General features: G+C 44.4%; 1 protein-coding gene across 4 annotated transcripts in view; it reads left to right on the top strand.

The window, feature by feature from the left end:
• CACNA2D4 (calcium voltage-gated channel auxiliary subunit alpha2delta 4) overlaps window positions 1–23,063 on the top strand; it is a 128,118-nt gene that overhangs the window by 2,283 nt on the left and 102,772 nt on the right. For all 4 annotated transcript variants that reach the window (XM_054239178.2, XM_078338418.1, XM_054239177.2 and 1 more), the window contains exons 2-6: window positions 2,080–2,161; window positions 3,826–3,942; window positions 6,978–7,037; window positions 9,036–9,198; window positions 9,576–9,707. In XM_054239178.2, coding sequence (XP_054095153.2) covers window positions 2,080–2,161; window positions 3,826–3,942; window positions 6,978–7,037; window positions 9,036–9,198; window positions 9,576–9,707 — 554 coding nt within the window. The remainder of the gene's footprint in view (window positions 1–2,079; window positions 2,162–3,825; window positions 3,943–6,977; window positions 7,038–9,035; window positions 9,199–9,575; window positions 9,708–23,063) is intronic.

Genomic DNA, 23,063 nt, shown 5'->3' with positions numbered 1-23,063 from the left:
AGATAAAACACAGTCAGTGCCTTCCAGAGTTGTGCAGTACACAACCTGCCTGTTCATTGTAGAGCTCCCCTTGGTAGCTCAACAACGGGAACCTGACATTCAGCAGAGCCCAAAGTACACACATCACCCTTCGCCCTCCTCAGGGTGTTCCCCTGCCCTTCCTGATAGTCTTAATTGTATTCAGTAACAACACCATCAGCTCAACAACCCACACTGGAAACCTGAAAGTCATTTTTTACTCCTCTAAGCTCTTCTGTTCTCCCTACCTAGAATCGTTTTCCAGATCCTTCTGCAGGCTAACCTCTACCAAACTTCTAATCCAGAGCTCAGCAATCCCTCCCCCAGGAGGCCTTCTCTTATACCACTCTCCTCCCCAACCTTCATGGGCACCTTCAAACATGTACTATGCTATCTGCATGAGAAAGGTGTCCCTGCAAAGATGGGGACTGTAGGGTGGCTCCAGGCTGCCACATGGTAGGACCTTGATAAACATTGGTTGAGTGACTGAATGACTGCTGATCTTGAAATGATCACACAGGCAACCCACTTCTGCTCCATCTGGAGAGGCTCAGACCCAGTCCTGTGTGCCGCCCCCAGGACCTCACGAACCTGGCCCAGATGGTGGGATCGTGGTGCATTTCTGCGGCATGGGCAGGAGATCGGGGGTCCCCATAGGCTGACTACAGAGGGCGAAGTGTGGCCTCCTTGCGCCCTCCGGGTCTGTCCTGGCCTCGGCCTTAGCAGAGGCAGCTCAGGGCCTTTTCCTCTTGCACCCTTGCCTCATGCGGTCTCTGAGGTTTCAACAGAGGGTTTGGTAGCCCCCATTGGCCTTGAAGGGAGTACAGTGGAGGGAACGATTTGTTTAGAGGCCAGGCAGATCCTCCTTTGTCCTCAGGGTCCTCCGGCCCTGGCCTGAGCCTGTCCACTCTCTCCCTCCTTCTCTCCTCTCAGTCCGCCAGAGGCTTTCCAACCAGAGGCCCTGGAGGCTTGGGGTCAGGCTCAGTCCTGGGCTAGTCAGCCCCACCCCAGGACCCTCAGCAGGAGAGCCTGCTGAGGGCACTCACCACACAGCAGGGCAGCCACTGGGTCCTCAGGGTTCTCCGAGTCTCCTACCCAGCCCAGGCCTGTAGCTTTAGGGATAGGAGAAGGGACAGGAGCTCTTTTGTGTGTTTCTGGGCATACGTCACATGTGTATGTGTGTATGCATATGAATGTGTATACATGTATGCATGTGTGTATGGGCATGCACGTGTGTACATGGATGCATGTGTGTTCTGGTATGCATGTGTGTATGGGCATGCATGTTTGTACATGTATGCATCCGTGTGTACGGGTACATATGTGTGTGTACTGGTACGTGTGTGTGTGTATGGGTGTGCATGTGTATACAGGTATGCATGTGCGTGTATGGGTATGCATGTGTGTACGGGTATGCATGTATGTGTATGGGTATGCATGTGTGTACGGGTATGCATGTGTGTGTATGGGTATGCATGTATGTGTATGGGTATGCATGTGTGTACAGGTATGCATGTGTGTGTATGGGTATGCATGTGTGTACGGGTATGCATGTGTGTGTATGGGTATGCATGTGTGTGTACGTGTGCGTGCATTTCTTTTCTTGTTTGTTTGAGATGCAGTCTTGCTCTGTTGCCCAGGCTGGAGTGCAATGGCATGATCTCAGCTCACTGCAACCTCTGCCTCCTGGGTTAAAGCAATTATCCTGCCTCAGCCTCCTGAGTAGCTTGGATTACAGGTGTGGACCACCACTCCAGCTATTTTTTGTAGTTTTAGTAGAGACAGGGTTTCAGCATGTTGGTCAGGCTGGTCTCGAACTCCTGACCTCCTGATCTGCCCACCTCGGCCTCCCAAAGTGCTGCGATTACAGGTGTGAGCCACCGCTCCCGGCCATGTGTATGCATTTCTTATGCATTATGCGTCTGTATGAGTGGGCATGCATCAGCAGACGTCTGTGTGTAGACACTTGCTTTCTATGTGTGTGAATCTATATGTCTATGCATGTGTTTCTGTATTTGTGCATGTATGTGTGTGTATACACGTCTTTTCATTGCCTGGCAGAGTGAAGCTGTGGGCTGACACCTTCGGCGGGGACCTGTATAACACTGTGACCAAATACTCGGGCTCCCTCTTGCTGCAGAAGGTCAGTCACCACCTTCCAGGGAGCCCACAGGGTGGCAGAGGGCAGTCAGCTGTCAAAGCCCCCCAAATGCCAGTGCTGGGAGGGGCCTTGGGCATCCCATCAAGTCAGCTCATTTCAGCTGGGGAAACTGAGGCCCAGGGAGGTGAATGATTTGCTCAAGGCAGTGGGGGGGAGCTCAGGGGTGTGGTCAAGAGCACTGTGCCAGGTCCTCAGGGAGCAGAGGCTAAGGTGAAATTACACCTGCAGGAGATGTACGGGGTGGGGGTGGGATGAAGAATAAAGGGGAGATGGAGGGAGTGGGTGGAGTGGGATGCAGGCCTAACACCTGTGATGCTAGTGGAGCCTTAGAGGGCGTGTGCAGGGCCCTAGGAGGTGCTTGGGCCAGAGAAGGTGGACAGGCTGTGGCCTCTGTGCAGGGAAAGCTCCCATACTTCCGGCCGTCAGCCCCCTAGCCACGTTCAGCACCCGCCCTCTTAGTATGCATTGCTTTCCTCGCAGACTTATGGCTCTCTGATCTTCTTACCAGGTTATAAACAACTTCACTGTTCTCTAATATTTGTTACTCCCCGGAGCAGTTCCAATGGCAGCTCACACTCCTCTATTATTACCATTCACTAAGAGCTTCGTCGCGATTTCATTCCCACCACCAATCCATGAGGCACCATTTCCATATCACAAAGATCCCGAATCCCAGGCTTTTATGCCTGCATGTGACGACATGTCCCTCCTCATCTCCCCTGTCCACAGCCCACGAGCCTGTCCCTGGTGGAAGTAAGAGAAGCCAGGGTAGGCTGCTCCCCAGGCCCCCACAGGCCACTATAGCAATGAGAGCTAAGACCCCTCCTGCCCCTCACAGCAGGCTGCTATGCTGCAAAGCACCACAACCCAGGACGAGAAGCATAGAGCAATACTGATGCTGCCCTCTGGGATAAAGGCATTCTGTAAGATGTATGCATTCTAGAGCATTCTCTAAAGCTATGTAAATGTCACATATTACAGATGAAGGAACTGATCGACTGGCTTGCCTGTGGTCACACGGTCAATAAATTGCAGAGCTGGGTGAACATTGACAATACATACAGTCAGTGAGAGCTGGTCTCCACTGGGCCCAGGGAGAAAACTCAAACCCCGCTCCTAGGCTCATGGGTGGAGCTGCTGAGCTCTGTTGGGACGGTGGGAATTGAGGTCCACAGCCACGTGCACAGGGGCACATTCATAACAAGATGCCCCTTTAGGATCATTGAAGAAAGGTGAACTGTTGCCAGGAGTGGTTTCACAAGCCCTGGGAAGCAGTGTGGCACTGCACAAAGGACATGGGCAGGGATGCCTGGGAGCCTGGCCCCGTCAGGGGTCACCTGCTCACCTGGCTGTTGACCTTGGTCAAGTTCACTGACTTCTGTGAGCCTGGGTCCACTCCCCTGTTAAGGCTATAGGCACAGTATGTCTAGAGCACCTGGAACAGAGAGGACATTGGGAGAAACGCAGCTACACTCTCACTGGGGATGTTGTTCAAGGAGGAGAGAGCTGGGCCTCACCCTAGTTGAGTAAACCAGGCTCCAAGTGCTGGAATACACGTGCTGAGAGGATTGAGGCCGTGCATACACAGGTGCAGCCATCCTGGTACAAAAGCACATGCACCCATCTCTCCCACGTTCCCCGAACAGAAGTACAAGGATGTGGAGCCCAGTCTGAAGATCGAGGAGGTGGACGGCTTGGAGCTGGTGAGGAAGTTCTCAGAGGACATGGAGACCATGCTGCGGAGAAAAGTTGAGGCCGTCCAGGTACTCCAGGCCTGTGATCTGCAGGGCATTTCTCCGCAGCCTGTGATGCAGGGTGGCAGAGTAATCCTCCCCATGTCATGGCCCTGCATCCTCCCACCCTTGTGACCCTTTCCTATCTTACAAGATGCCACCTTGTACCTCCATCAGGCAAAAGACCCTTACTCCAAGAATCCCTGTAAAAGAGGAAATGATAGGAAGCAGGAGAGGGGAGGGGCTGGAACTGGAGCTCCGCCCTGAGGTGCCAATGCCCAGCACAGCCAGGTCAGCCTGCAGCATTGAGGGGAACTCTGAGTCACCAGGCCACACTCAGTGATCGGTACAGAGCATGGCACGGAGTGAGCACCTAGGAATTGCTTTGAGAATGGATGGACAGATGAGAAAGAGGGTGGGAGGTGAGCTAGCTAGAGCCCGCAAAGCCAAATTCCCACCCTCCTCTCTCCTCCTTCCATTTGCTCCTTGTTCCTCCCTTCTCCTCATTCAGCCATCAGGACCACCTTCATGGCTCCCAAGTGCTCTGAGGGCCACCTGGGCAGCAGAGGTGCTTACAGGGGTGGACCTCATGCCCAGGTGACTGTTACTGAACATCCGTGAAGCCTGGTGGGGCCCAGAAGAAACAGAAGGTGTCCCCTTCCCTGAGATGAAGTGTCTGCACTGATGCCTATGGGGACCTGGGTGGTATAAACCAGTAGATACAGTGTGATTGGAGAGACGCAGTCCCCTGCTCCATCCAACCAAGAATCGGACCATCCAAGACCAGTGCAGTCCCTGAAAGGACTCTTAAGACCAGCCAAAAAACAAGGAGAGAGCAGATGGGGTTGGGAGTGGTTGGCTGGGTTGGGAGGCTGAGGCCAGGACCAAGCTGCAGGGGAAGAAACAGATAAGGCAGGTGAACTGCAGCCTCCCCAGTGTGCTGTCTTTCCCCCCCATCCCCATCACAACCCCTGCTCTGGGAGGAGGCCAGGGTCAGGGTTGCTGGGGCCTTCTTTCCCATGTGTTATAATGCACAGCATTTCTGCAGGCTTAGGGGCAAGGGATCTTAGCATCAGGAACCAATGAGAAGATGCCTGGGGACCCAAGCACCTATCCCGGGTCCCTGAATCACACACCACAGCAGGAAGGCATGAGCCTCACACACAGCCTGGCACCCGCAGTAATACCTGCCTCCTTCAATCAGTGAGCACTGTGTACACAGCCTCCCTGGGCTGAACACAGAGAGTGGTGTATGAGACTTGGCCGACTCAGGTGGGCGTCGGTCCTTGCATCACTAGAGTAGGAAGCAGTCCTGGGACACCCCCAGAGGCTGGGGCTCTCTGTGCCAGGCTCTCTGTGCCCTTCCACAGCCTCAGACACTAAAGAAGTGCTGCTCTGCGGACTTCCTCTGAGCACTGGTCCCTGCCCCTGCTGTGGGTGGGATCTGTGGGGGTTGCAGACCTTCTGTGAGGGTGTGCATGGGAAGTTTCCTGCAAAACAGCCCTGAAATGAGTTTTTCCCTGTGGAATTTCTTTATCCTAGGATCTGTAGGCTGGGAGTGGGGAGGCAGGGGTTATCCTACCCAGTTTACAGCTGTGTAACCAGAGGACCAGGGAGGCTTAGTGGCTTGGCCCTGACAAAGCCAGAACAGGAGCTTGGGTCCTCTGAGTCCCAAAGCACTTCCCCCACCCTGACTCTTTGTTGCTGGCCTGCTCTTTAAAAAAGATTTGTACTGGCCGGGTGCGGTGGCTCACACCTATAATCCCAGCACTTTGGGAGGCTGAGGCAGGTGGATCATGAGGTCAAGAGATCGAGACCATCCTGGTCAACATGGTGAAACCCTATCTCTACTAAAAATACAAAAATTAGCTGGGCTTGGTGGCGCACACCTGTAGTACCAGCTACTTGGGAGGCTGAGGCGGGAGAATTGCTTGAACCCAGGAGGCGGAGGTTGCAGTGAGCCGAGATCATGCCATTGCACTCCAGCCTGGGTAACAAAAGCGAAACTCGGTCTCAAAAAAAAAAAAAAAAAAAAAAGATTTGTATTGTGCTAAAATCCATGTAACATAAAATTGACCATTTTAAAGTGTACAATTTAGTGGCATGAAGTACATCCATAATGTTGTACAACCATCTCCATCATCTAGTTCCAAACTTTTTCATCACCCCAGACAGAATCCAGGTATCCCCCTCCTCTTAGCTCTGCAACCACTAATCTGCTTTCTGTCCATGGATTTGCCTATTGCAGGTATTTCACGTAAATGAAATTATACAATACATGACCGTTTGTACCTGATTTATTTCACTTAGCATAATGTCTCCAGGGTTCATCTATGTTGTTCTGTGCACTAGCACTTCATTCCTTTTTAGGGCTGCATAATATTCCATTGTATGCATAGCCTATATATTGTTTATTAGTTCATCAAATGGCAGACATGTGAGTTGTTTCCACCTTTTGGCTTTGAATACACACACACACACACACACACATATTTTAGTAGACTTATTTTTTAGAGCTGTTTTAGGTTCACAGCAAAATTTAGCAGAAAGTACAGTTTTCATACATCCCTTGTTGCCACAGCCTCCCCCACTATCAGCATCATGCATCAGAGAGGTAGATGGGTTATAATCCATGAGTCGTCATTATTCCAAAGTCCATAGCACACATTAGGGTTCACTCTCGTACATTCTGTGGGTTTTGAAACACGTGCAATGACATGCATTCAGTATTACAGTATCAGACCAAAACATTTCACTGGCAGCCACTTATCTTCTCCATCTCCCCAGTCATGCCTTTTCCAGATTGCCCATCGTTGGGATCACACGGTGCACGGCCTCTTCCAAAGGGCTGCTTTCACTTAGCCATATGCATGGCCTTTTGGCTGCTGTGCACAGCGTGGCTGTGAACATTCATGCCTAAGTTCTTGTTTGCGTCCCTGTTTTCACTTCTTCTGGGCATACACCCAGGAGTGGAATTGCTGGTCACGAGGTGACTGTTTCACTTGCTGAAAACCCACTGGGCTCCTTTTACCCATTCTCCCTACCTCTGTGTTCCCGTCCCTCAGAATCTGGTGGAGGCTGCCGAGGAGGCCGATCTGAACCATGAATTCAACGAATCTCTGGTGGTGAGTCCCACTCCTGGCACTGGTGACGGAAGGCCAGGATCATCTGAGTACCAGATATGGGGGTGCCAGTGTAGGGTGGCAATCCACTCATTCCATAGACATTTACTGCTCACCCCCCACAGGCACAGCAATGTGTTAGCCTCTAGAGCAGGACTTGTTCTTGACCTCAAGAAGTTCAGTCGGATAACTCCAGTATAAGGCACATAAGAGTGCCTACAAATGGGTGGGTGGAGCCTCAGGAGAATGCAGCCTGGAGAAGGGGAGGGCAGCCCCAAAACCCCTGCAGATGTGGGTGGGGGTGAGGTGCGTGCGGGGAGGCGGAGAAGGGGGAGGCTCAGTGGGATTTAGGCAGGCAGGGCCTGGAAAAGGGGCCTTTAGTCACAGCGGAAGAAGACACAGAAATAAGAAAACGCTAAATAAGTAATCCTAAATTTAAACCGACTAAATCCCCCAATCAAAAGATACAGCCAAAACCCATCGGTATGCTGCACCCAAACCAGGATACACAAAGACTCAAAACAAAGGGATGGAGAAAGATTTACCAATCAAATGGAGAGCAAAAATAAATAAATAAATAAAAAGCAGGAGTTGCAATTCTTGCCTCTGATAAAATAGATTTTAAAGCAACAAAGATGTAGTGGTAAAAGGATCAATGCAACAAGAAGAGCTAACGATCCTAAATATATACGTACCCAATATAGGAACACCCAGATACATAAGACCTATAAAGAGACTTAGACTCCCTAGACTCCCACACAATAATAGTGGGAGACTTCAACATCAATATTACATAGATCAATGAGACAGAAAATTAATAAGGATATCCAGGACTTGAACTCAGATCTGGAACAAGTAAACTTAATAAACATTTATAGAACTCTCCACTTTAAATACACAAAATATACACTCTTATCAGCACCACATCACACCTACTCAAGGTTTAAATGAAATATTAGTTGGCCATTATCCAGCACAATTACTGGCATAAAAGAGGTTTTCAATACCCATTTTTAGAATAAAGCAACACTCCCATTCTCTCTCCCTCTCCCTCTTCCTCTTTTTTCCTCTCCTTCATTCCTTTTTTTTTTCCTTTCTTTCTCTCTCTTTTTTTTTCTTTCTTAAAAAAAAAAAGAAAGAAAGAAAACCGAAGGTTGGTTGAGTAAACAGTGGGCCCTGGGCCCTGTGTGTCCGGAGGCTGGTGACATGGACAGTGGCCTTGGACAGTTAGCTGAGGGGGTGGGGGCAGCCTCGGGTGCCAGTGTAGGGGTCTGACCTTTCCCAGCAGGGAAAGGCAGATGCAGAGGGTTTGAGCAGGGCAGGGGCGCGACTGGGAGTGTGCATGGAAGACCAGTGTGGGCGCAGCGGCGTGAGGAAGAGCTGGGTGTGGGGTGCAGGAACCTGGCGTAGGGGTGGGCGTCGGGTGTCTGCGAGGCAGTCCTGGGGGGTGTTCTGATGTAGAGGAAATGGGCCTGGGCTCCACAGGAGGCAATCCTAGCGCACCCTCAACACGGCGTTGGAGAAACCGAGGGCAGCTGTGGCTCCTCCCCACGGGACTCGGAAACTGGGCCCTGTCTGAGGCCAAGGCTGCAGGCCCCAAGACCCTGCAGGCACCATCCTGGGGCTCTGGGACCTTCCTGGCCAGCGAGAGTGGAGGGGGTTATGGGCTTCTTGTCTGTATGTGTCCTTGACTCCGCGGCTGCGTGTCTCCGCTCCGCCTTGGCCGTGTCCACACATGCTGCACCAAGTGGGAGACTGAGGCAGCGGTCAGGATAACTGTCATCAAACGCCCGTCTCATGCCCCTCGCGCCGGCCTCCTGGATATTCTTGTCCCGAATTGCCCTGACCATCGCCCAGAGCACCGCTGCAGGTGCTTGTGTGGATGCTGATGGCCGGCTGGCTCCGGCCCTTGCGTCCTCTCACCTGCGCGGTTTCTCGTTCTCTCTCTCCGCGTGTCCCTGTGCTCTGGACATCTCCGTGGGCCTCACTCGTCCACCGCAGTTCGACTACTACAACTCGGTCCTGATCAACGAGAGGGATGAGAATGGAAACTTCGTGGAGCTGGGCGCTGAGTTCCTCCTGGAGTCCAACGCGCACTTCAGCAACCTGCGGGTGAACACCTCCATCAGCAGCGTGCAGCTGCCCACCAACGTGTACAACAAAGGTAGCCGGCGTGCTCAGCTCAGGCACACTCACCAGGCAAGCCCACCTACCACACCCACCAGGCACGCTCATCAGGCACGCCCACCCAGCACACTCATCAGGCACGCCCACCCAGCACCCTCACCAGGCACACCCACCAGGCACACCCAACAGGCACACTAGGCATGCTCACCAGGCACACCCAACAGGCACACTAGGCACCCTCACCAGGCACACTCACCAGGCATGCCCACCAGGCCCCATCATGAGGCGCGCCCACCAGGTACACTCACCAGGCCCAATCATGAGGCACACCCACCAGGCACATTCATCAGGCACACCCACCATTTTCCTGAGAAGCCCTGAAGGACCATCATCTTCTATAATCTCACACTTCAGACCCCGATATTTTAAATGGAGTCTACATGTCTGAAGCCTTGAATGCTGTCTTTGTGGAGAACTTCCAGAGAGATCCGACGTTGACCTGGCAATATTTTGGCAGTGCGACTGGATTCTTCAGAATCTATCCAGGTAAGGACATGGAGTGGCATCTCCATGACCTTCTGGGATTTTTCCTCAGAAATAGGGCAATAGGGGCATTGAATATGGGCCCTGGTACTCAGGTACCCAGTGAATGGGGCTGGTCTTCCTATCCCAAAGCATCTCCAGCCCATGTTTTAGCCCTTCTCACTGCATGATATGCACATATAAAGGGCTGTGGAATGAATGAATGAATGAATGAATGAATGAACGAAACCATCAAACATCATGAAACCAGTCAATGAATGCCCACATGAAGCTCCCGTCCCATGAAAAGTACTTTGGGAGATAGAGAGCAGGATAAAACAATTCTTTACCGTTAGGACTTTACGTCCCAATTAGAAAAATAAGGCACACTTGCCCAGAGTATTCAGCAGCAATTCGGAAAATGGCACAGGCCACTCTGTGGCTAGTGGCCAACTTAATAAAGTCCATCAATAAAAATGGAAAACACAAAGTACAAAGTTTCCAAGAGTTCTACCTCTTTTTGGTTCTCATTAAAATAAGTCAGCTATTTGGGGTTTCTTGAGGTTCCATATAAATTTTAGAATGAGTTTCTCTTGCTCGTTGAGATTTTGATAGACCACCTTGCGCAGTACTGACATCTTAACAATATTAAATATTCCAGTCCATGAATAGGGAATGTTTCCATTATTTCTGTCCTTAATTTTTTTCAGCAATATTTTTTTGTTTTCATTGTACAAGTCTTTCACCTCTTTGGTTAAGTTAATTCCTAAGTATTTTATTCTTTTTGATGTTATTGTAAATAGGAAGTTTTTTATAATTCTCAGATTTCTCATTGTTAATGTGTAGAAATGCAACTAATTTTGTTTATTGAGTTTGTCTCCTCATACTTCGCTGAATTTATTTATTAGATCTAAAAGTTTCTTGTGGAATATTTAGGGCATTCTATATATAAGATCATCTGTGAATAGAGATAATTTTACTTCTTTCTTTCCAGTTTGAATGCCATTTATTTCTTTTTTATGCCTACTCATTCTGGCTAAAACTTCCAATACTATGTTGAGTAGAAGTGGCAAAAGTGGACATCCTGGTCTTGTTTCTGATAATAGAGGAAAAGCTTCTAGTCTTTCACCATAGAGTATGATGTTTGGGATATGGTTTTCCATATATGATTTTTATATCAATTTCATTCTATTGCTGTTTTTTTTAGTGTTTTTGTCATGAAAGGATGTTGAATTTTGTGAAATGTTTTTTATGCATCCATTGGAATGGCCATGGAATTTTTTCCCTTCATTATTTTAATGTGTATATTATTACACTGATCAATTTTCATATGTTGAACCATCCTTGCATTCCAGGAATAAGTCCTATTTGGTTATGGTGTGTAAACCTTTTAATATGCTCTGAAGTTTTGCTTGCTAGCTTTATGTTTTTATCCATTCTGCCTATCTCTGTGTTTTGACTGAAAAGTTTAATCCATTTATATTTAAAGTAATTACTAATGAGGGAATTATTTCTGTCATTTTGCTGTTTGTTTTCTACATACCTTAAGCTTTTCCCCCCTCATTTTCTGCATTACTGTCTTCTTTTGTGTTTAGAGATTTTTATAGGAAAATGCTCAAATTTCTTTCTCATTTCTTCTTATATGTATTCTATAGTTATTTTATTTCTGGTTACCAGTGGGATTACATTTAATATCTTAAAATTATAACATTCTAATTTGGATTTGTGCCAGCTTAACTTCAATAACATACAAAAACTCAGCTGCTTTACAGCTCCTTATCTACCCCTTTTGATTGTGGATAAAATTCCTTCTTTGTACATTGTGTGCCCAAAACCACAAACTAATAATTCTTGTTTTTTAATTTTTAATTTTGTGGGTATATAGTATGTGTATATATTTATGGGGCATATGAAATATTCATACAATATGTAATAATCACATCAGGGCAAATGGGGATCCACTGCCTCAAGCATTTATCCTTTGTGTTACAAACAATCCAATTATGCTCTTTTAGTTATTTTAAAATGTACAATTAAATTATTACTAACTATAGTTACCCTGTTGTGCTATCAAAAAGAAGATCTTATCCATTCTTTCTATTTTTTCATACCCATTAACCATTCCCCTTCTCCCCAACCCTATTACTACCCTTCCCAGCCTCTGGTAGGTATTATTCTAATTTTTATCTCCATGGGTTCAATTGTTTTAATTTTTAGTTCCCACAAATAAGTGAGATGTGAAGCTTGTCTTTCTGTGCCTGACTTATTTCACTTAACATAATTACCTCTGATTCCATTCATGTTGTTGCAAATGACAGAATCTCATTCTCTTTATGGCTGAATAGTACTCCATCAGGTACATGTACTAATTTACTTTATCCATTCATCTAATGTTGATGGACATTTAGATTGTTTACAAATCTTGGCTGTTGTGAATAGTGCTGCAATAAACATGGGAGTGCAGATATTTCTTCAACATACTGATTTTCTTTCTTTTTGGTAGATACCTAGCTGTGGGATGGCCAGATCATATGGTAGCTCTATTTCTAGTTTTTTGAGGAACCTCAAAACTGTTCTCCATAGTGGTTGTACTAATTTACATTCTCACCAACAGTATATGAGTGTGGGTATTTCTCTACGTCCTTGCCAGCATTTGTAATTGCCTGTCTTGGTCAGGAGTGGTGGTTCATGCCTGTAATCCCAGCACTTTGTGAGGCTGAGATGGGTGGATCATCTGAGGTCAGGAGTTCAAGACCAGCCTGGCCAACATGGTGAAACCCCATCTCTACTAAAAATACAGAAAAAAAAATAGTGAAGTGTGGTGGTGGGTGTCTGTAATCCCAGTTACTTGGGAGGCTGAGGCAGGAGAATCACTTGAACTTGGGAGGCAGGGGTTGCAGGGAGGTGAGATCACGCCATTGCATTCCAGCCTGGGTGACAAGAGCAAAACTCTGTTTAAAAAAACAAACAAACAAAAAACAGATTATTAGTTTTTTTTCCCCAGAGAGTTTGAACTTTTTATATATTCTGGTTATTAATCTCTTGTCAGATGGATAGGAGTTTGCAAATATTTTCTCCCATTCTGTGCATTGATTGTTTCTTTTGCTGTGCAGAAGCTTCTTAACTTGATGTGATCCCATTTGTCAGTTTTTGCTTTGGTTGCATGTCCTTGTAGGGTATTACTCAGGAAATCCTTGCCCAGTTCATTGTCCAGGAGAGTTTCCCCAATGTTTTCTTTCAGTAGTTTTATAGTTTCAGGTCTTAGATTTAAGTATTTAATTCATTTTGATTTGATTTTGGCTTATGGTAAGAGATAGGAGTCTAGTTTAATTCTTCTGCATATAAATATCCAATTTCCCCAGCACCATTATTGAAGACTGTCCTCTCCCCAGTGTACGTACTTGGCACCTTTGTAAAAAAAAAATGAGCTCACTGTAGATGTATGGATTTATTTCTGTGTTCTCTCTTCTGTTCCGTTGGCCTATATGTCTGTTTCTATGCCAGTACCATGCTGTTTTTGTTACTATAGCTCTGTAGCATAATTTGAAGTCAGGTAATGTTTTTCTCCAGTTTTGTTTGTTTTGCTCAGGATAGCTTTGGCTATTCTGGGTCTTCTTTGGTTCTATATACATTTTTGAATTGTTTTTTCTATATCTGTGAAGAATGTCATTGGTATGTTGATAGGAATTGCATTGAATATGTAGATTGCTTTGGGTAGTATGGACTTTTTCTTGAACTCCCAACCTCAAGTGATCTGCCCACCTTGGCATCCAAAGTGCTTGGATTACAGGCATGAGCCACCATGCCCAGCTGGACTTTTTAGCTATACTAATTCTTCCAATCCATGAACATGGAATATCTTTCCATTTTTGTGTGTGTCTTCTTCAATTCCTTGCATCAATATTTTATAGTTTTCATTGTAAGAGATCTTTCACTTTTTTGGTAAATTTCCAGGTATTTTATTTTATTTGTGGCTATTGTAAATGGGATTATTTTCTTGATTTCCTTCTCAGGTTGTTTGCCATTGGTGTATAGAAATGCTAATGATTTTTGTTTGCGGACTTTGTCTTTTGCAACTTTACTGAGTTTGTTTATCACTTTCAATAGTTTTTTTCTTTTTGTCTCCTCTGACTGCCTGTTTTCAAATAACCTATCTTCAAGCTCACTAATTCTTTCTTCTGCTTGATCAATTCTGCTGTTAAGAGATTCTGATGCATTCTTCAGTATATCAGTCACATTTCTCTCTCTCTCTCTCTCTCTCTCTCTCTCTCGCTCTCTCTCTCTCTCTCTCTCTTTGAGTCAGAGTCAGGCTTTGCTACCCAGGCTGGAGTGCATTGGTGTGATCTCAGGTCACTGCAACCTCTGCCTCCTAGTTCAAACAATTATCCTGCCTTAGCCTCCCAAGTAAGTTACTGGGACTTCAGGTGCATGCCACCACACTGGCTACTTTTTGTATTTTTTTAGTAGTGACAGATTTTCATCATGTTGGCCAGGCTGGTCTCAAACTCCTGACCTCAAGTAATCTGCCCACCTCTGCCTCTCAAAGTGCTGGGATCACAGGTGTGAGCCACAGCACCCTGCCTCTGTTTCATTTTTCAACTCCAAAATTTCTGCTTCATTCTTTTCAATTATCTCAATTTCTTTGTTAAATTTATCTGATAAGATTTGGAATTTCTTCTCTGTATTACCTTGAATTTCTTTGCATATTCTAAAAACATCTATTTTTAATTCTCTGTCTGAAAAGTCACCTCTCTCTCTCTCTCTCTCTCTCTCTCTCTCTCTGTCTCTCTCTCTCTGTCTCTCTCTCTCTCTCTGTCTCTCTCTCTCTCTCTGTGTGTCTCTCTCTCTGTCTGTCTGTCTCTGTCTCTCTCTCTCTCTCTCTCAGATTGCTCTCTGGTGGCTTATTTAATTTGTTTGGTGAGATCAGGTTTTCCTGGATGGTCTTGAGGCTTGTGGATGCTCTTCAGTGTCTGGGCATTGGAGAGTTAGGTATTTATTATAGTCTTCACCGTCTGGGCTGTGAAGAACGAATGTTTCTACCCATCCTTCTTGAGGAGGCTTTCTAGTTATTCAAAAGGACTTGAGTGCTGTGATCTAAGTTTTCGGTCACCGCAGCCATATCTGCATTAGCGAATACCTCAAGCCTAGTAGCACTGTGGTTCTTGTAGACTCATAGAGGTACCATTTTGGTGTTCTTAGATAAGACCTGAAAGAATTCTCTCCATCATCAGGCAGAGCTGCCTGGAGCTGGAAGAGGCGTGATGCAAGCACCCCTGTAGCCATCATCTCTGGGACTATGCTGGTTCAGACCTAAAACCAGTGCAGCACTGGGGTCTCTCCCAAGGCCCACTGTAACCACTACCTGGCTACCACCTATGTTCACTCAAGGCCCTAAGGCTCTATGATCAATAGGTGGTGAAGCAGCCAGGCTTATGTCCTTCCCTTCAGGGCAGCAAGGTCCCCGGGTCCTGGCAGGCCCAGAGATGCAGTCCAGGAGCCAGGGCCTGGAGTCATAAACCTTAGAAATCTACCTGGTGCTCTATTCTACTCCAACTGAGCTGGTACTCAAACCACAAGATAAAGTCTTTCCCACTCTTCCCTCCCCTTTCCCCAGGCAGAAGAGTCACTCCTCATGTCCACTGCCACTACAGACCCACAGGAAGTACTGCCAGGCTACTGCCAACGTTCACTTAAGGCTCTTCAGTCAGCTTATGGGACTCACCCTTCAAGGCAGTGGACTCCCCTTTGGCCCAGGGTGGGTCCAGAAGTGCTGCCCAAGAACCAAGGCCTGGAATCAGGGACTCTGCCAGCCCACTTTATCCTCTACCCCACTGTGGTCAAGCTGAGGCCTAAGCTATAAGACAGAGTCCCCTTTACTCTTCCCTCTGCTTTTCTCAAGCAGAAGGAGTCTCTCCTCATAGCCACCACAGCTGTGAATGTGCTGGGTCACACTTGAAGCCAGCATGTCTGAGTCTAATTCAAGGCCCACAGTGTGTACCAACTGATTACCACTGCTGATTATTCAAGGCTCAAGGGCTCTTTAGTTGGCTGGTGATGAATCTTGCCAAGGACCGATTCTTCCTTGCAGCATGTCCCCTTGTAGACCAGTGTGTGTCTAGAAATGTCATCCAGGAGCTAGGGCCTGGAATGGGGGCCTCAGGACTCTGCCCAGTGCTCTATCCTACTGTGGCTGAGCTGGTATCCATGTTGCAAGACAAAGTCCTCTTTACCCTCTCCTTTTCTCAAGTGGAAGGAAGAGTGTCTTCCATGCTATGCTGCCTGGGGTTAGGGATGGAGTAACACAAACACTCCCTTGGCTGCCCCAGCTGATATTTCACTAGGTTGTGTGTCCCCCAAGCCCGCTGGCTCCAAGCCCAGCAGAGCACTAGAACTTGCCTAGGAGTCACAGTCCCTTTGACCTAGATTGCTTTCAAGTTTATTTAGGACCCCAGGGCACTTTTAGCCCATGATGGTGAGGTTTGCCAAAAAGTTCCGGCTGCTGGGATGAGTGATTCCTATCTAGTTAGGCCTTGTCTAAATGCTCCCTCTGTGGACACCATCTGAGTTCTGCCTGATGTTGACAGCACTGAGTTCTAATGCAAAGTCCCACAGTCACTCCATCTTCCCTCTCCCAAGTACACAGATTGTCTCTCTGTGCCATGTAGCCACTGAGGGGGGTTTGGCATGGGTGGCATCAGCAATTCAAGACTCCTTTGTATAACCTCTTCAATGCCTCTTTTAGTGATATGAAGTTAAAATCAGGTACTGTTTTGCTTATTTGATTTTTGCTACTTATGAAGATTTGTGTGTGTGTGTGCAGATTGTTGTTAAATTTGGTGTTTCTTTGGGAAAGATGATTGGTGGAGGCTTATAGTCAGCCATCTTGCTCTCCCTACTTGTCTTAATAATTCTTTTGAATGTATTCGTGTCCTAAATTATGCAGAAAACAAAAATTTGTGTTACAATAATACTAGGTTTCAGACTAATACTGGATTTGTAAAATGTATTAGTCTCTTAAATCATGCAGTAACAAGCAGTGAAGTTAAAATCAGTGTTACAATAATACTAGCTTTTATAATTGCCCATGTATTTTCCTTTATGAAAAGACCTTGAAATATGGCTTCAAGTTACTGTCTAGTGTCCTTTCATTTCACCCTGCAGAACTCCCTTGAGCATTTCTTATAGGGCAGGTCTACTAGCAGTGAACTTTTTCTGCATTTAAAAATCTAGGAATATCTTAATTTCTCTCTCACTTTTGAAGGATAGTTTTGCCACATAGAGGATTCTTGGTTGATGAGTTTTTTAAAATTCCCTTTTAGCATTTTGAATATATCAGCCCAACTCTGGCCTGCAAAATTTCTGATGAGAAATCTACTGATTATTTTATAGTCCCTTGTATATGATAAGTCCACTCTCGGGTACTACTTTTAATACTCCTTCTTTATTTTTTCTTTTTGATTGTGATGTGTCTCAGTGTGGATCTCTTTGAGTTTATTTTACTTAGAGTTCATTGAGCTTCTTGGATATTTATATTCATGTCCTTCATCACATTTGGGGAGTTTTCAGCCATTATTTCTTCAAATATTCTCTCATTATTTCTTCAAAATTTCTGTCACTCTTCTTCTGAGACTCTCTCTCTCACAATGCTTATGTTGGTCAGCTTGATGGTTTCCTATAGTTTTCTTAGACTCTGTTCACTTTTCTTTAAGCTTTTTTCTTTCTGTCCCTTGAACTCAATAATTTCCATTGTCCTATCTTCAGTTTCACTGATTCTCTCTTCTGCCTTCTCAAATATGCCTTTGAGTCCCTCTGGTGGATTTTAAAGTTTCAGTTACTAGATTTTCAGCTCCAGAATAATTTTACATTTCTTTTTAGATTTCTCATCTTTTTACTGACATTTTTATTTCATTCATGTATTATTTCTTGACATTTTCGACATCTTGCTTTAGTTCTTTAAACGTCTTGAAGACAGTTATTGTAAAGTCTTTTCTTGGTAGATCTAACATCAAGTACTTTTCAGAGATAATGTCTGTTGGTTTATTTTTTCCCTCTGAATGGGTCACCCTTTCCTTTTTTGTATGCCTTGTACTTTTTTGCTAAAAAGTGGACATTTGAATTTACATTTGAACTGGACATTTGTATGGTAGCTCTGGAAATCATACTCTCCTCCTTCTCTAGAGTTTCCTGTTTTGTTTTTGTTTGTTTGGTTGGTTTTTGAGAGAGTCTCACTCTGTCACCAGGCTGGAGCCAGGCAGGATCTTGGCTCACTGCAACCTCTGCCTCCTGGGTTCAAGTGATTCTCCTGCCTCAGCCTCCTGAGTAGCTGGGACTACAGGCATGTGCCACCATACCCAGCTAATTTTTTGTATTTTTAGTAGATATGGGGTTCCGCCATGTTGGCCAGGATGGTCTCAATCTCCTGACCTCATGATCCACCCGCCTTGGCCTCCCAAAGTGCTCGGATTACAGGTGTGAGCCACTGCGCCCAGCTCTGTTTTGCTATTTTTTAAAAGTTGTTGTAGGCTGCCTCTGTGCTGAGGCTCAGCCTGAGGTGTAAACTTAAGGTCTTCTCAGTTCTTTTCTAAGTCTTATTCTGGATATGCATGATTACTGTCTAATTTCCCCCCATATACAGTTGTTTTCGAATGTCTTAGTTTTTAATGTCTGGCTCACAAAAGAAGAAAATGAAGGGGAAAAATTATCACGGGTCCTTTAAATATCCTGAAAGTAACTTCAGTCAGAGGAAGAGGAGTTTGCAACAATGGGAGGAAGTAAAACAACAATGCCAGCCACGTCTTTATTTGCACTTTTGTGATCAGAAGCTGCAATCAGTAATCAGAGCACAGAACCTCAATACTTGGAGGACGGGATCCTTTTTGCTCACCCTGGCTCCTGCAAGCTATGTGAACTGCTCCAAGGGCACATGCACACCAGTCCAGCACAGGACTGGAGCATGGGTAGCTGCTACTGTGCTAAAAGCTGAAATAAACAGAAATTGACTGCAATTTACCATCCAAGACTTCCACTGGAAGTTGCAAATCTTTAACAGACTGCAGAGTTCCAAAATAGTTACATCAAACAGACTCTACCAATACAGCCGTTGTCCAGGTGGGGATATAGATTCCTGGTGCTTCCTACTCCACCGTCTTCCCAGAATCTGCTCTTTGCTTTGTTTTTGTTGTTTGCTAATGTTGTTGTTGTTGAGATTTATAAAACTGGTTTAGTGTATAGACTTTTAGAACTTGCTTTTCCATTGAGCACTGTGCTACCAAGATTCATGTTGTCACATATTCTTCGGGATAAATATATCACAGTTTATCCATCCTCTTCATGCCATCAGGGTTTTTTCGTTTTTGTCTTTTACTTTTGTGAACAGTGTTGTTATGAGCATTCTTACACATGTCTCCTGAGACTTACTACCAAAGTTTCTCTTAGGTATATAACTAGGAATGGAATGGCTAGGCCCTAGGATATGCAGGCATTCAACTTTGAAAAGAAAATTCCAAATTGTTTTCCAAAATACTCACACCAATTACGTTCCCACAAGCAATGAATAAGAGGTCCCATTGATGCACAATTTCTCTAACTCTGAATGTTGTTAAACTTAAGCTTTTTTTGTTTGCCTGGTGCAGTGACTCACACCTGTAATCCCAGCACTTTGGGAGGCCAAGGCAAGAGGATTGCTTGATCCCAGGAATTCAAGACCAGCTGGGCAACATAGTGAGACCTCATCTCTGCTAAAAAAATTTTTTTTAATGAAAATTAGCTAGTCATGGTGGTGTGCACCTATGGTGCGATGCAGGAGGCTGAGGTGGGAGGATCACTTGAGCCCAAGAGTTTGAGGCTGCAGTGAGCTGTGATCATGCCACGGCACTCCAGACTGAGTGACAGACCAAGACCCTGTCTCAAAAAAACAATTTTTTGTTAAGAATTTTTTAGTGTAAAAGAGTATTTCTTAGTGGTCTAGCATTGCATTTCCCTGCTCACTCATGAAGTTGAGCATTTCTTTATAAGTTATTAGCTGTATGTATATCCTCTTTCATGAAATGCATATTGTCTGCTGCCTACTTAGCTACTGAATTTTCTAATGTTAACTAATCCTTGCATTTCGATGAGAAACCTAACTTGATTACAGTATCCTTTTATACATTGTCAGATTTGGTTTATTAATATTTTGTTTAGGATTTTTTGCATCTGTATATAAATACAGATATAAAGGTACACCTATAAAGGTGAAATGGTCCTATAATTTTTCATTCCTTTGCTATCCTTGTCAGGTTTTCAAAATCATACTAGCTTCACGGAATATATTTGGAAGTAGTTCCTCTTTTTCTGGTTTCTGGAAGTATTTGAATAAGATCCGAATTGTCTTTTCCTTGAATGCCTGATAGATTTCATCTATAAAGTGTATAGGCCTGATGTTTTCTTATGGGAAGATAAGATTACTGCTTTAATTTATTGGTCACTTGTAATGATAGTATGGCTTTCTCTTTCTTAAAATTTGAAGTACTTTTATTTAGAATCCATCCATTTTATCTGACTTTTCAAATTTATTTATATGAATCTATTATTATTCTCTTATTATCACCTTTTAAGTCTCTGCTGTATCTGTCATTGTGCCCCTTTTAATGTATAATATGATGCATTTTTTTTCTTTTTCATTCCCCGTAGATTATTTTGTTAGTCTTGTCAGGAATCATCTTTTGTCTGTGTTGACCACTCTTAACAATTTCTCTATTGTTATTGAAGCTCTTTCTTACGTTCTCCTTTCCCTTTCTTTGTGTTTATTTTGTTCCTCCTCCTGATGTCTTAAATAAGACACTCAGCTTTAGGTTTCAGCCTGCCCGTGTTTCTAAAATAAGTGTCAGGTCTACACGCTGCCACTAGAAGCTCTGTTTTTGCTGCATCTTACAAGTTTTGATTAGTAGTGAGGTTTTTTACATTTTATTTTTATTTGAGGCAAAATAGATATAACATAAAATTTACTATCTTAACCATTTTAAGTGCACTTCTTAAAAGTATCACTGATGATGGGTGCGTTCTCATTGCTGTGCGGCAATCACCACCATCGATCTCCAAAACTCTTTTCATCTTGCAAAACTTTATACTTATGAAACAATAACTCTCCATTCCCTCCTCCCCCCAAGCCTCTGGCACCCTCATTCTATGCCCATCTCTATGAATTTGACTACTGCATGTCTATCACATAAGTAGAAACATACAAGATTTGTCATTTTGTGATAGGGTTACTTCACTTAGCATAATGCCCTTAAGGTCCATCCATTTTATAGCATATGACAGAATTTCCTTCCTTTTTGAGGCTGAATAATATTTCATTTTGTGTGTATACATATATTTGTACACACACACACACACACACACACACAGAGTTGTGGGAATGTAAAATGATGCAGCCTCTGTCACAAGAGTTCCAACTTTTCTAAATCTTTGCCAGCTTGTTATTTTCTGGAGTTTTCTTTTTTTTTTTTTTTCATTTTCTTGGTAGTAGCCATCCTAATGGGTATGAGGTAGTATCTCATTGCGATTTTGATTGGCATACCCCTAATGATTAATGACTTTGAACATCTTTTCATATGCTTATTGGCCATTTGCTCATCTTTGAGCAATATCTGTTCAAGTTCTTGGCTCTTTTTTTTTTTTTTTTTTTTGAGACAAAGTCTTGCTCCGTCGCCAGGCACCAGGCTAGAGTGCAGTAGCACGATCTCGGCTCACTGCAACCCGGGTTAAAGCAATTCTCCTGCCTCAACCTCCCAAGTAGCTGGGACTACAGGTGCACGTCACCATGCCCGGCTATTTTTTGTATTTTTAGTAGAGATGGGGTTTCACCATGTTAGACAGGGTGGTCTGGATCTAATAGTTTATAGCTTTAAAATTTTTATCCAAACTGGCAATCTCTTTTCTTACTTAGCAAGTTAAGCATATTTGCGTTTATTGTAAACATTGGTATATTCGAATGTGTTATCATCTTATTTTTACTGATACCTAATACATGTACATATTTATGGGAAACATGATATTTTGTTACATGCATAGAATGCGTAGCGATCACATCAGGGTATTTGGGATGTCCATCACCTCAAGCATTTATCATTTCTATGTGTTGGGAACATTTCGAGTCCTCTCCTCAACTATTGGGACATATACAATACAGTGCTAATTATAGTCATCCTACTCTGCTCTCAAATATTAGCGCTCATTCCTTCTAATTGTATGTTTGTCCCCATTAACCTTCCTCTCTTTCTTCCTCCTCCACCCACACACATTTCCCTGCTATCTATCATTCTATTCTCTACCTCAATAAGATCAACTTTTTTAGCTCCTACATATAAATGATAACATGTAATGCTTGCCTTGAACTCCTGGCCTCAAGTGATCCTCCTGCCTCAGCTTTCCAAAGTGCTTGGATTACAGGCATGAGCCACTGCTCCTGGCCCAGTGTTTGTCATTCTGTGCCTGGCTTGGTTCACGTAACATAATGACCTCCAGTTCATCCATGTTGCTGCGAATGCCATTTCATTTTTATGGCCAGATAGTATTCCATTGTGTGTGTATGCCACATCTCCTTTATTCATCTTTTGATGGACGCTTAGGTTGATTTTGCATTTTTGCTATTGTGAATAGTGCCGTGATAAACATGCATGTTCAGCTATACCTTTGATACATAGATTTCTTTTTCTTTGGATACATTCCAGGTAGTGGCATCATATGGCAGTTCTAGTTTTAGTTTTTTTGAGAAATCACCATATTGTTTTCCATAGTGGCTATACTAATTTACATTCCCACCAATGGTGTATGAGTTTCTTTTTATCTGAATCCTTGCTAGCATCTGGTGTGTGCGTGTGTGTGTGTGTGTGTGTGTGTGTGTGTTTATTAATAGCTATTCTAACTGGGGTGAGATGATATATCTTTGTGATATTAATTTGCATTTCCCTTGTGATTCGTGATATTGAGCATTTTTTATGTATCTGTTGGCCACGTGTATGTCTTCTTTTGAGAAATGTCTGTTCATTTCCTTTGCCCACATTTTAATGGGATTATTTGTTTTGTTTTTACTGTTGAGTTGTTTGAGTTTCTTAGATAGTCTGGATATTAGTGTCTTGTTAGATGAATAGTTTGCAAATATTTTCTCTAGTTCAACAGGTTCTCTTCATTGTAGATTGTTTCCTTTGCTGTGCAGAGGTGTTTTCGTTTAACTGAGTCCCATTTGTTTATTTTGTTTTTGTTGCCTGTGCTTTTGAGGTCTTATCCATAAAATTTCTGTAGAGACCAATGTCCTTAAATATTTCCCCTATGTTTTCTTCTAGTAGCTTTATAGTTTGGGGTCTTACATTTAAAAGGTTTTTAATCCATTTTGAGATG

Source organism: Callithrix jacchus, chromosome 9 (assembly GCF_049354715.1).
Source record: "Callithrix jacchus isolate 240 chromosome 9, calJac240_pri, whole genome shotgun sequence".
Lineage (NCBI taxonomy): Eukaryota > Metazoa > Chordata > Mammalia > Primates > Cebidae > Callithrix > Callithrix jacchus.
This window is presented reverse-complemented; position numbering and strand designations above follow the sequence as displayed.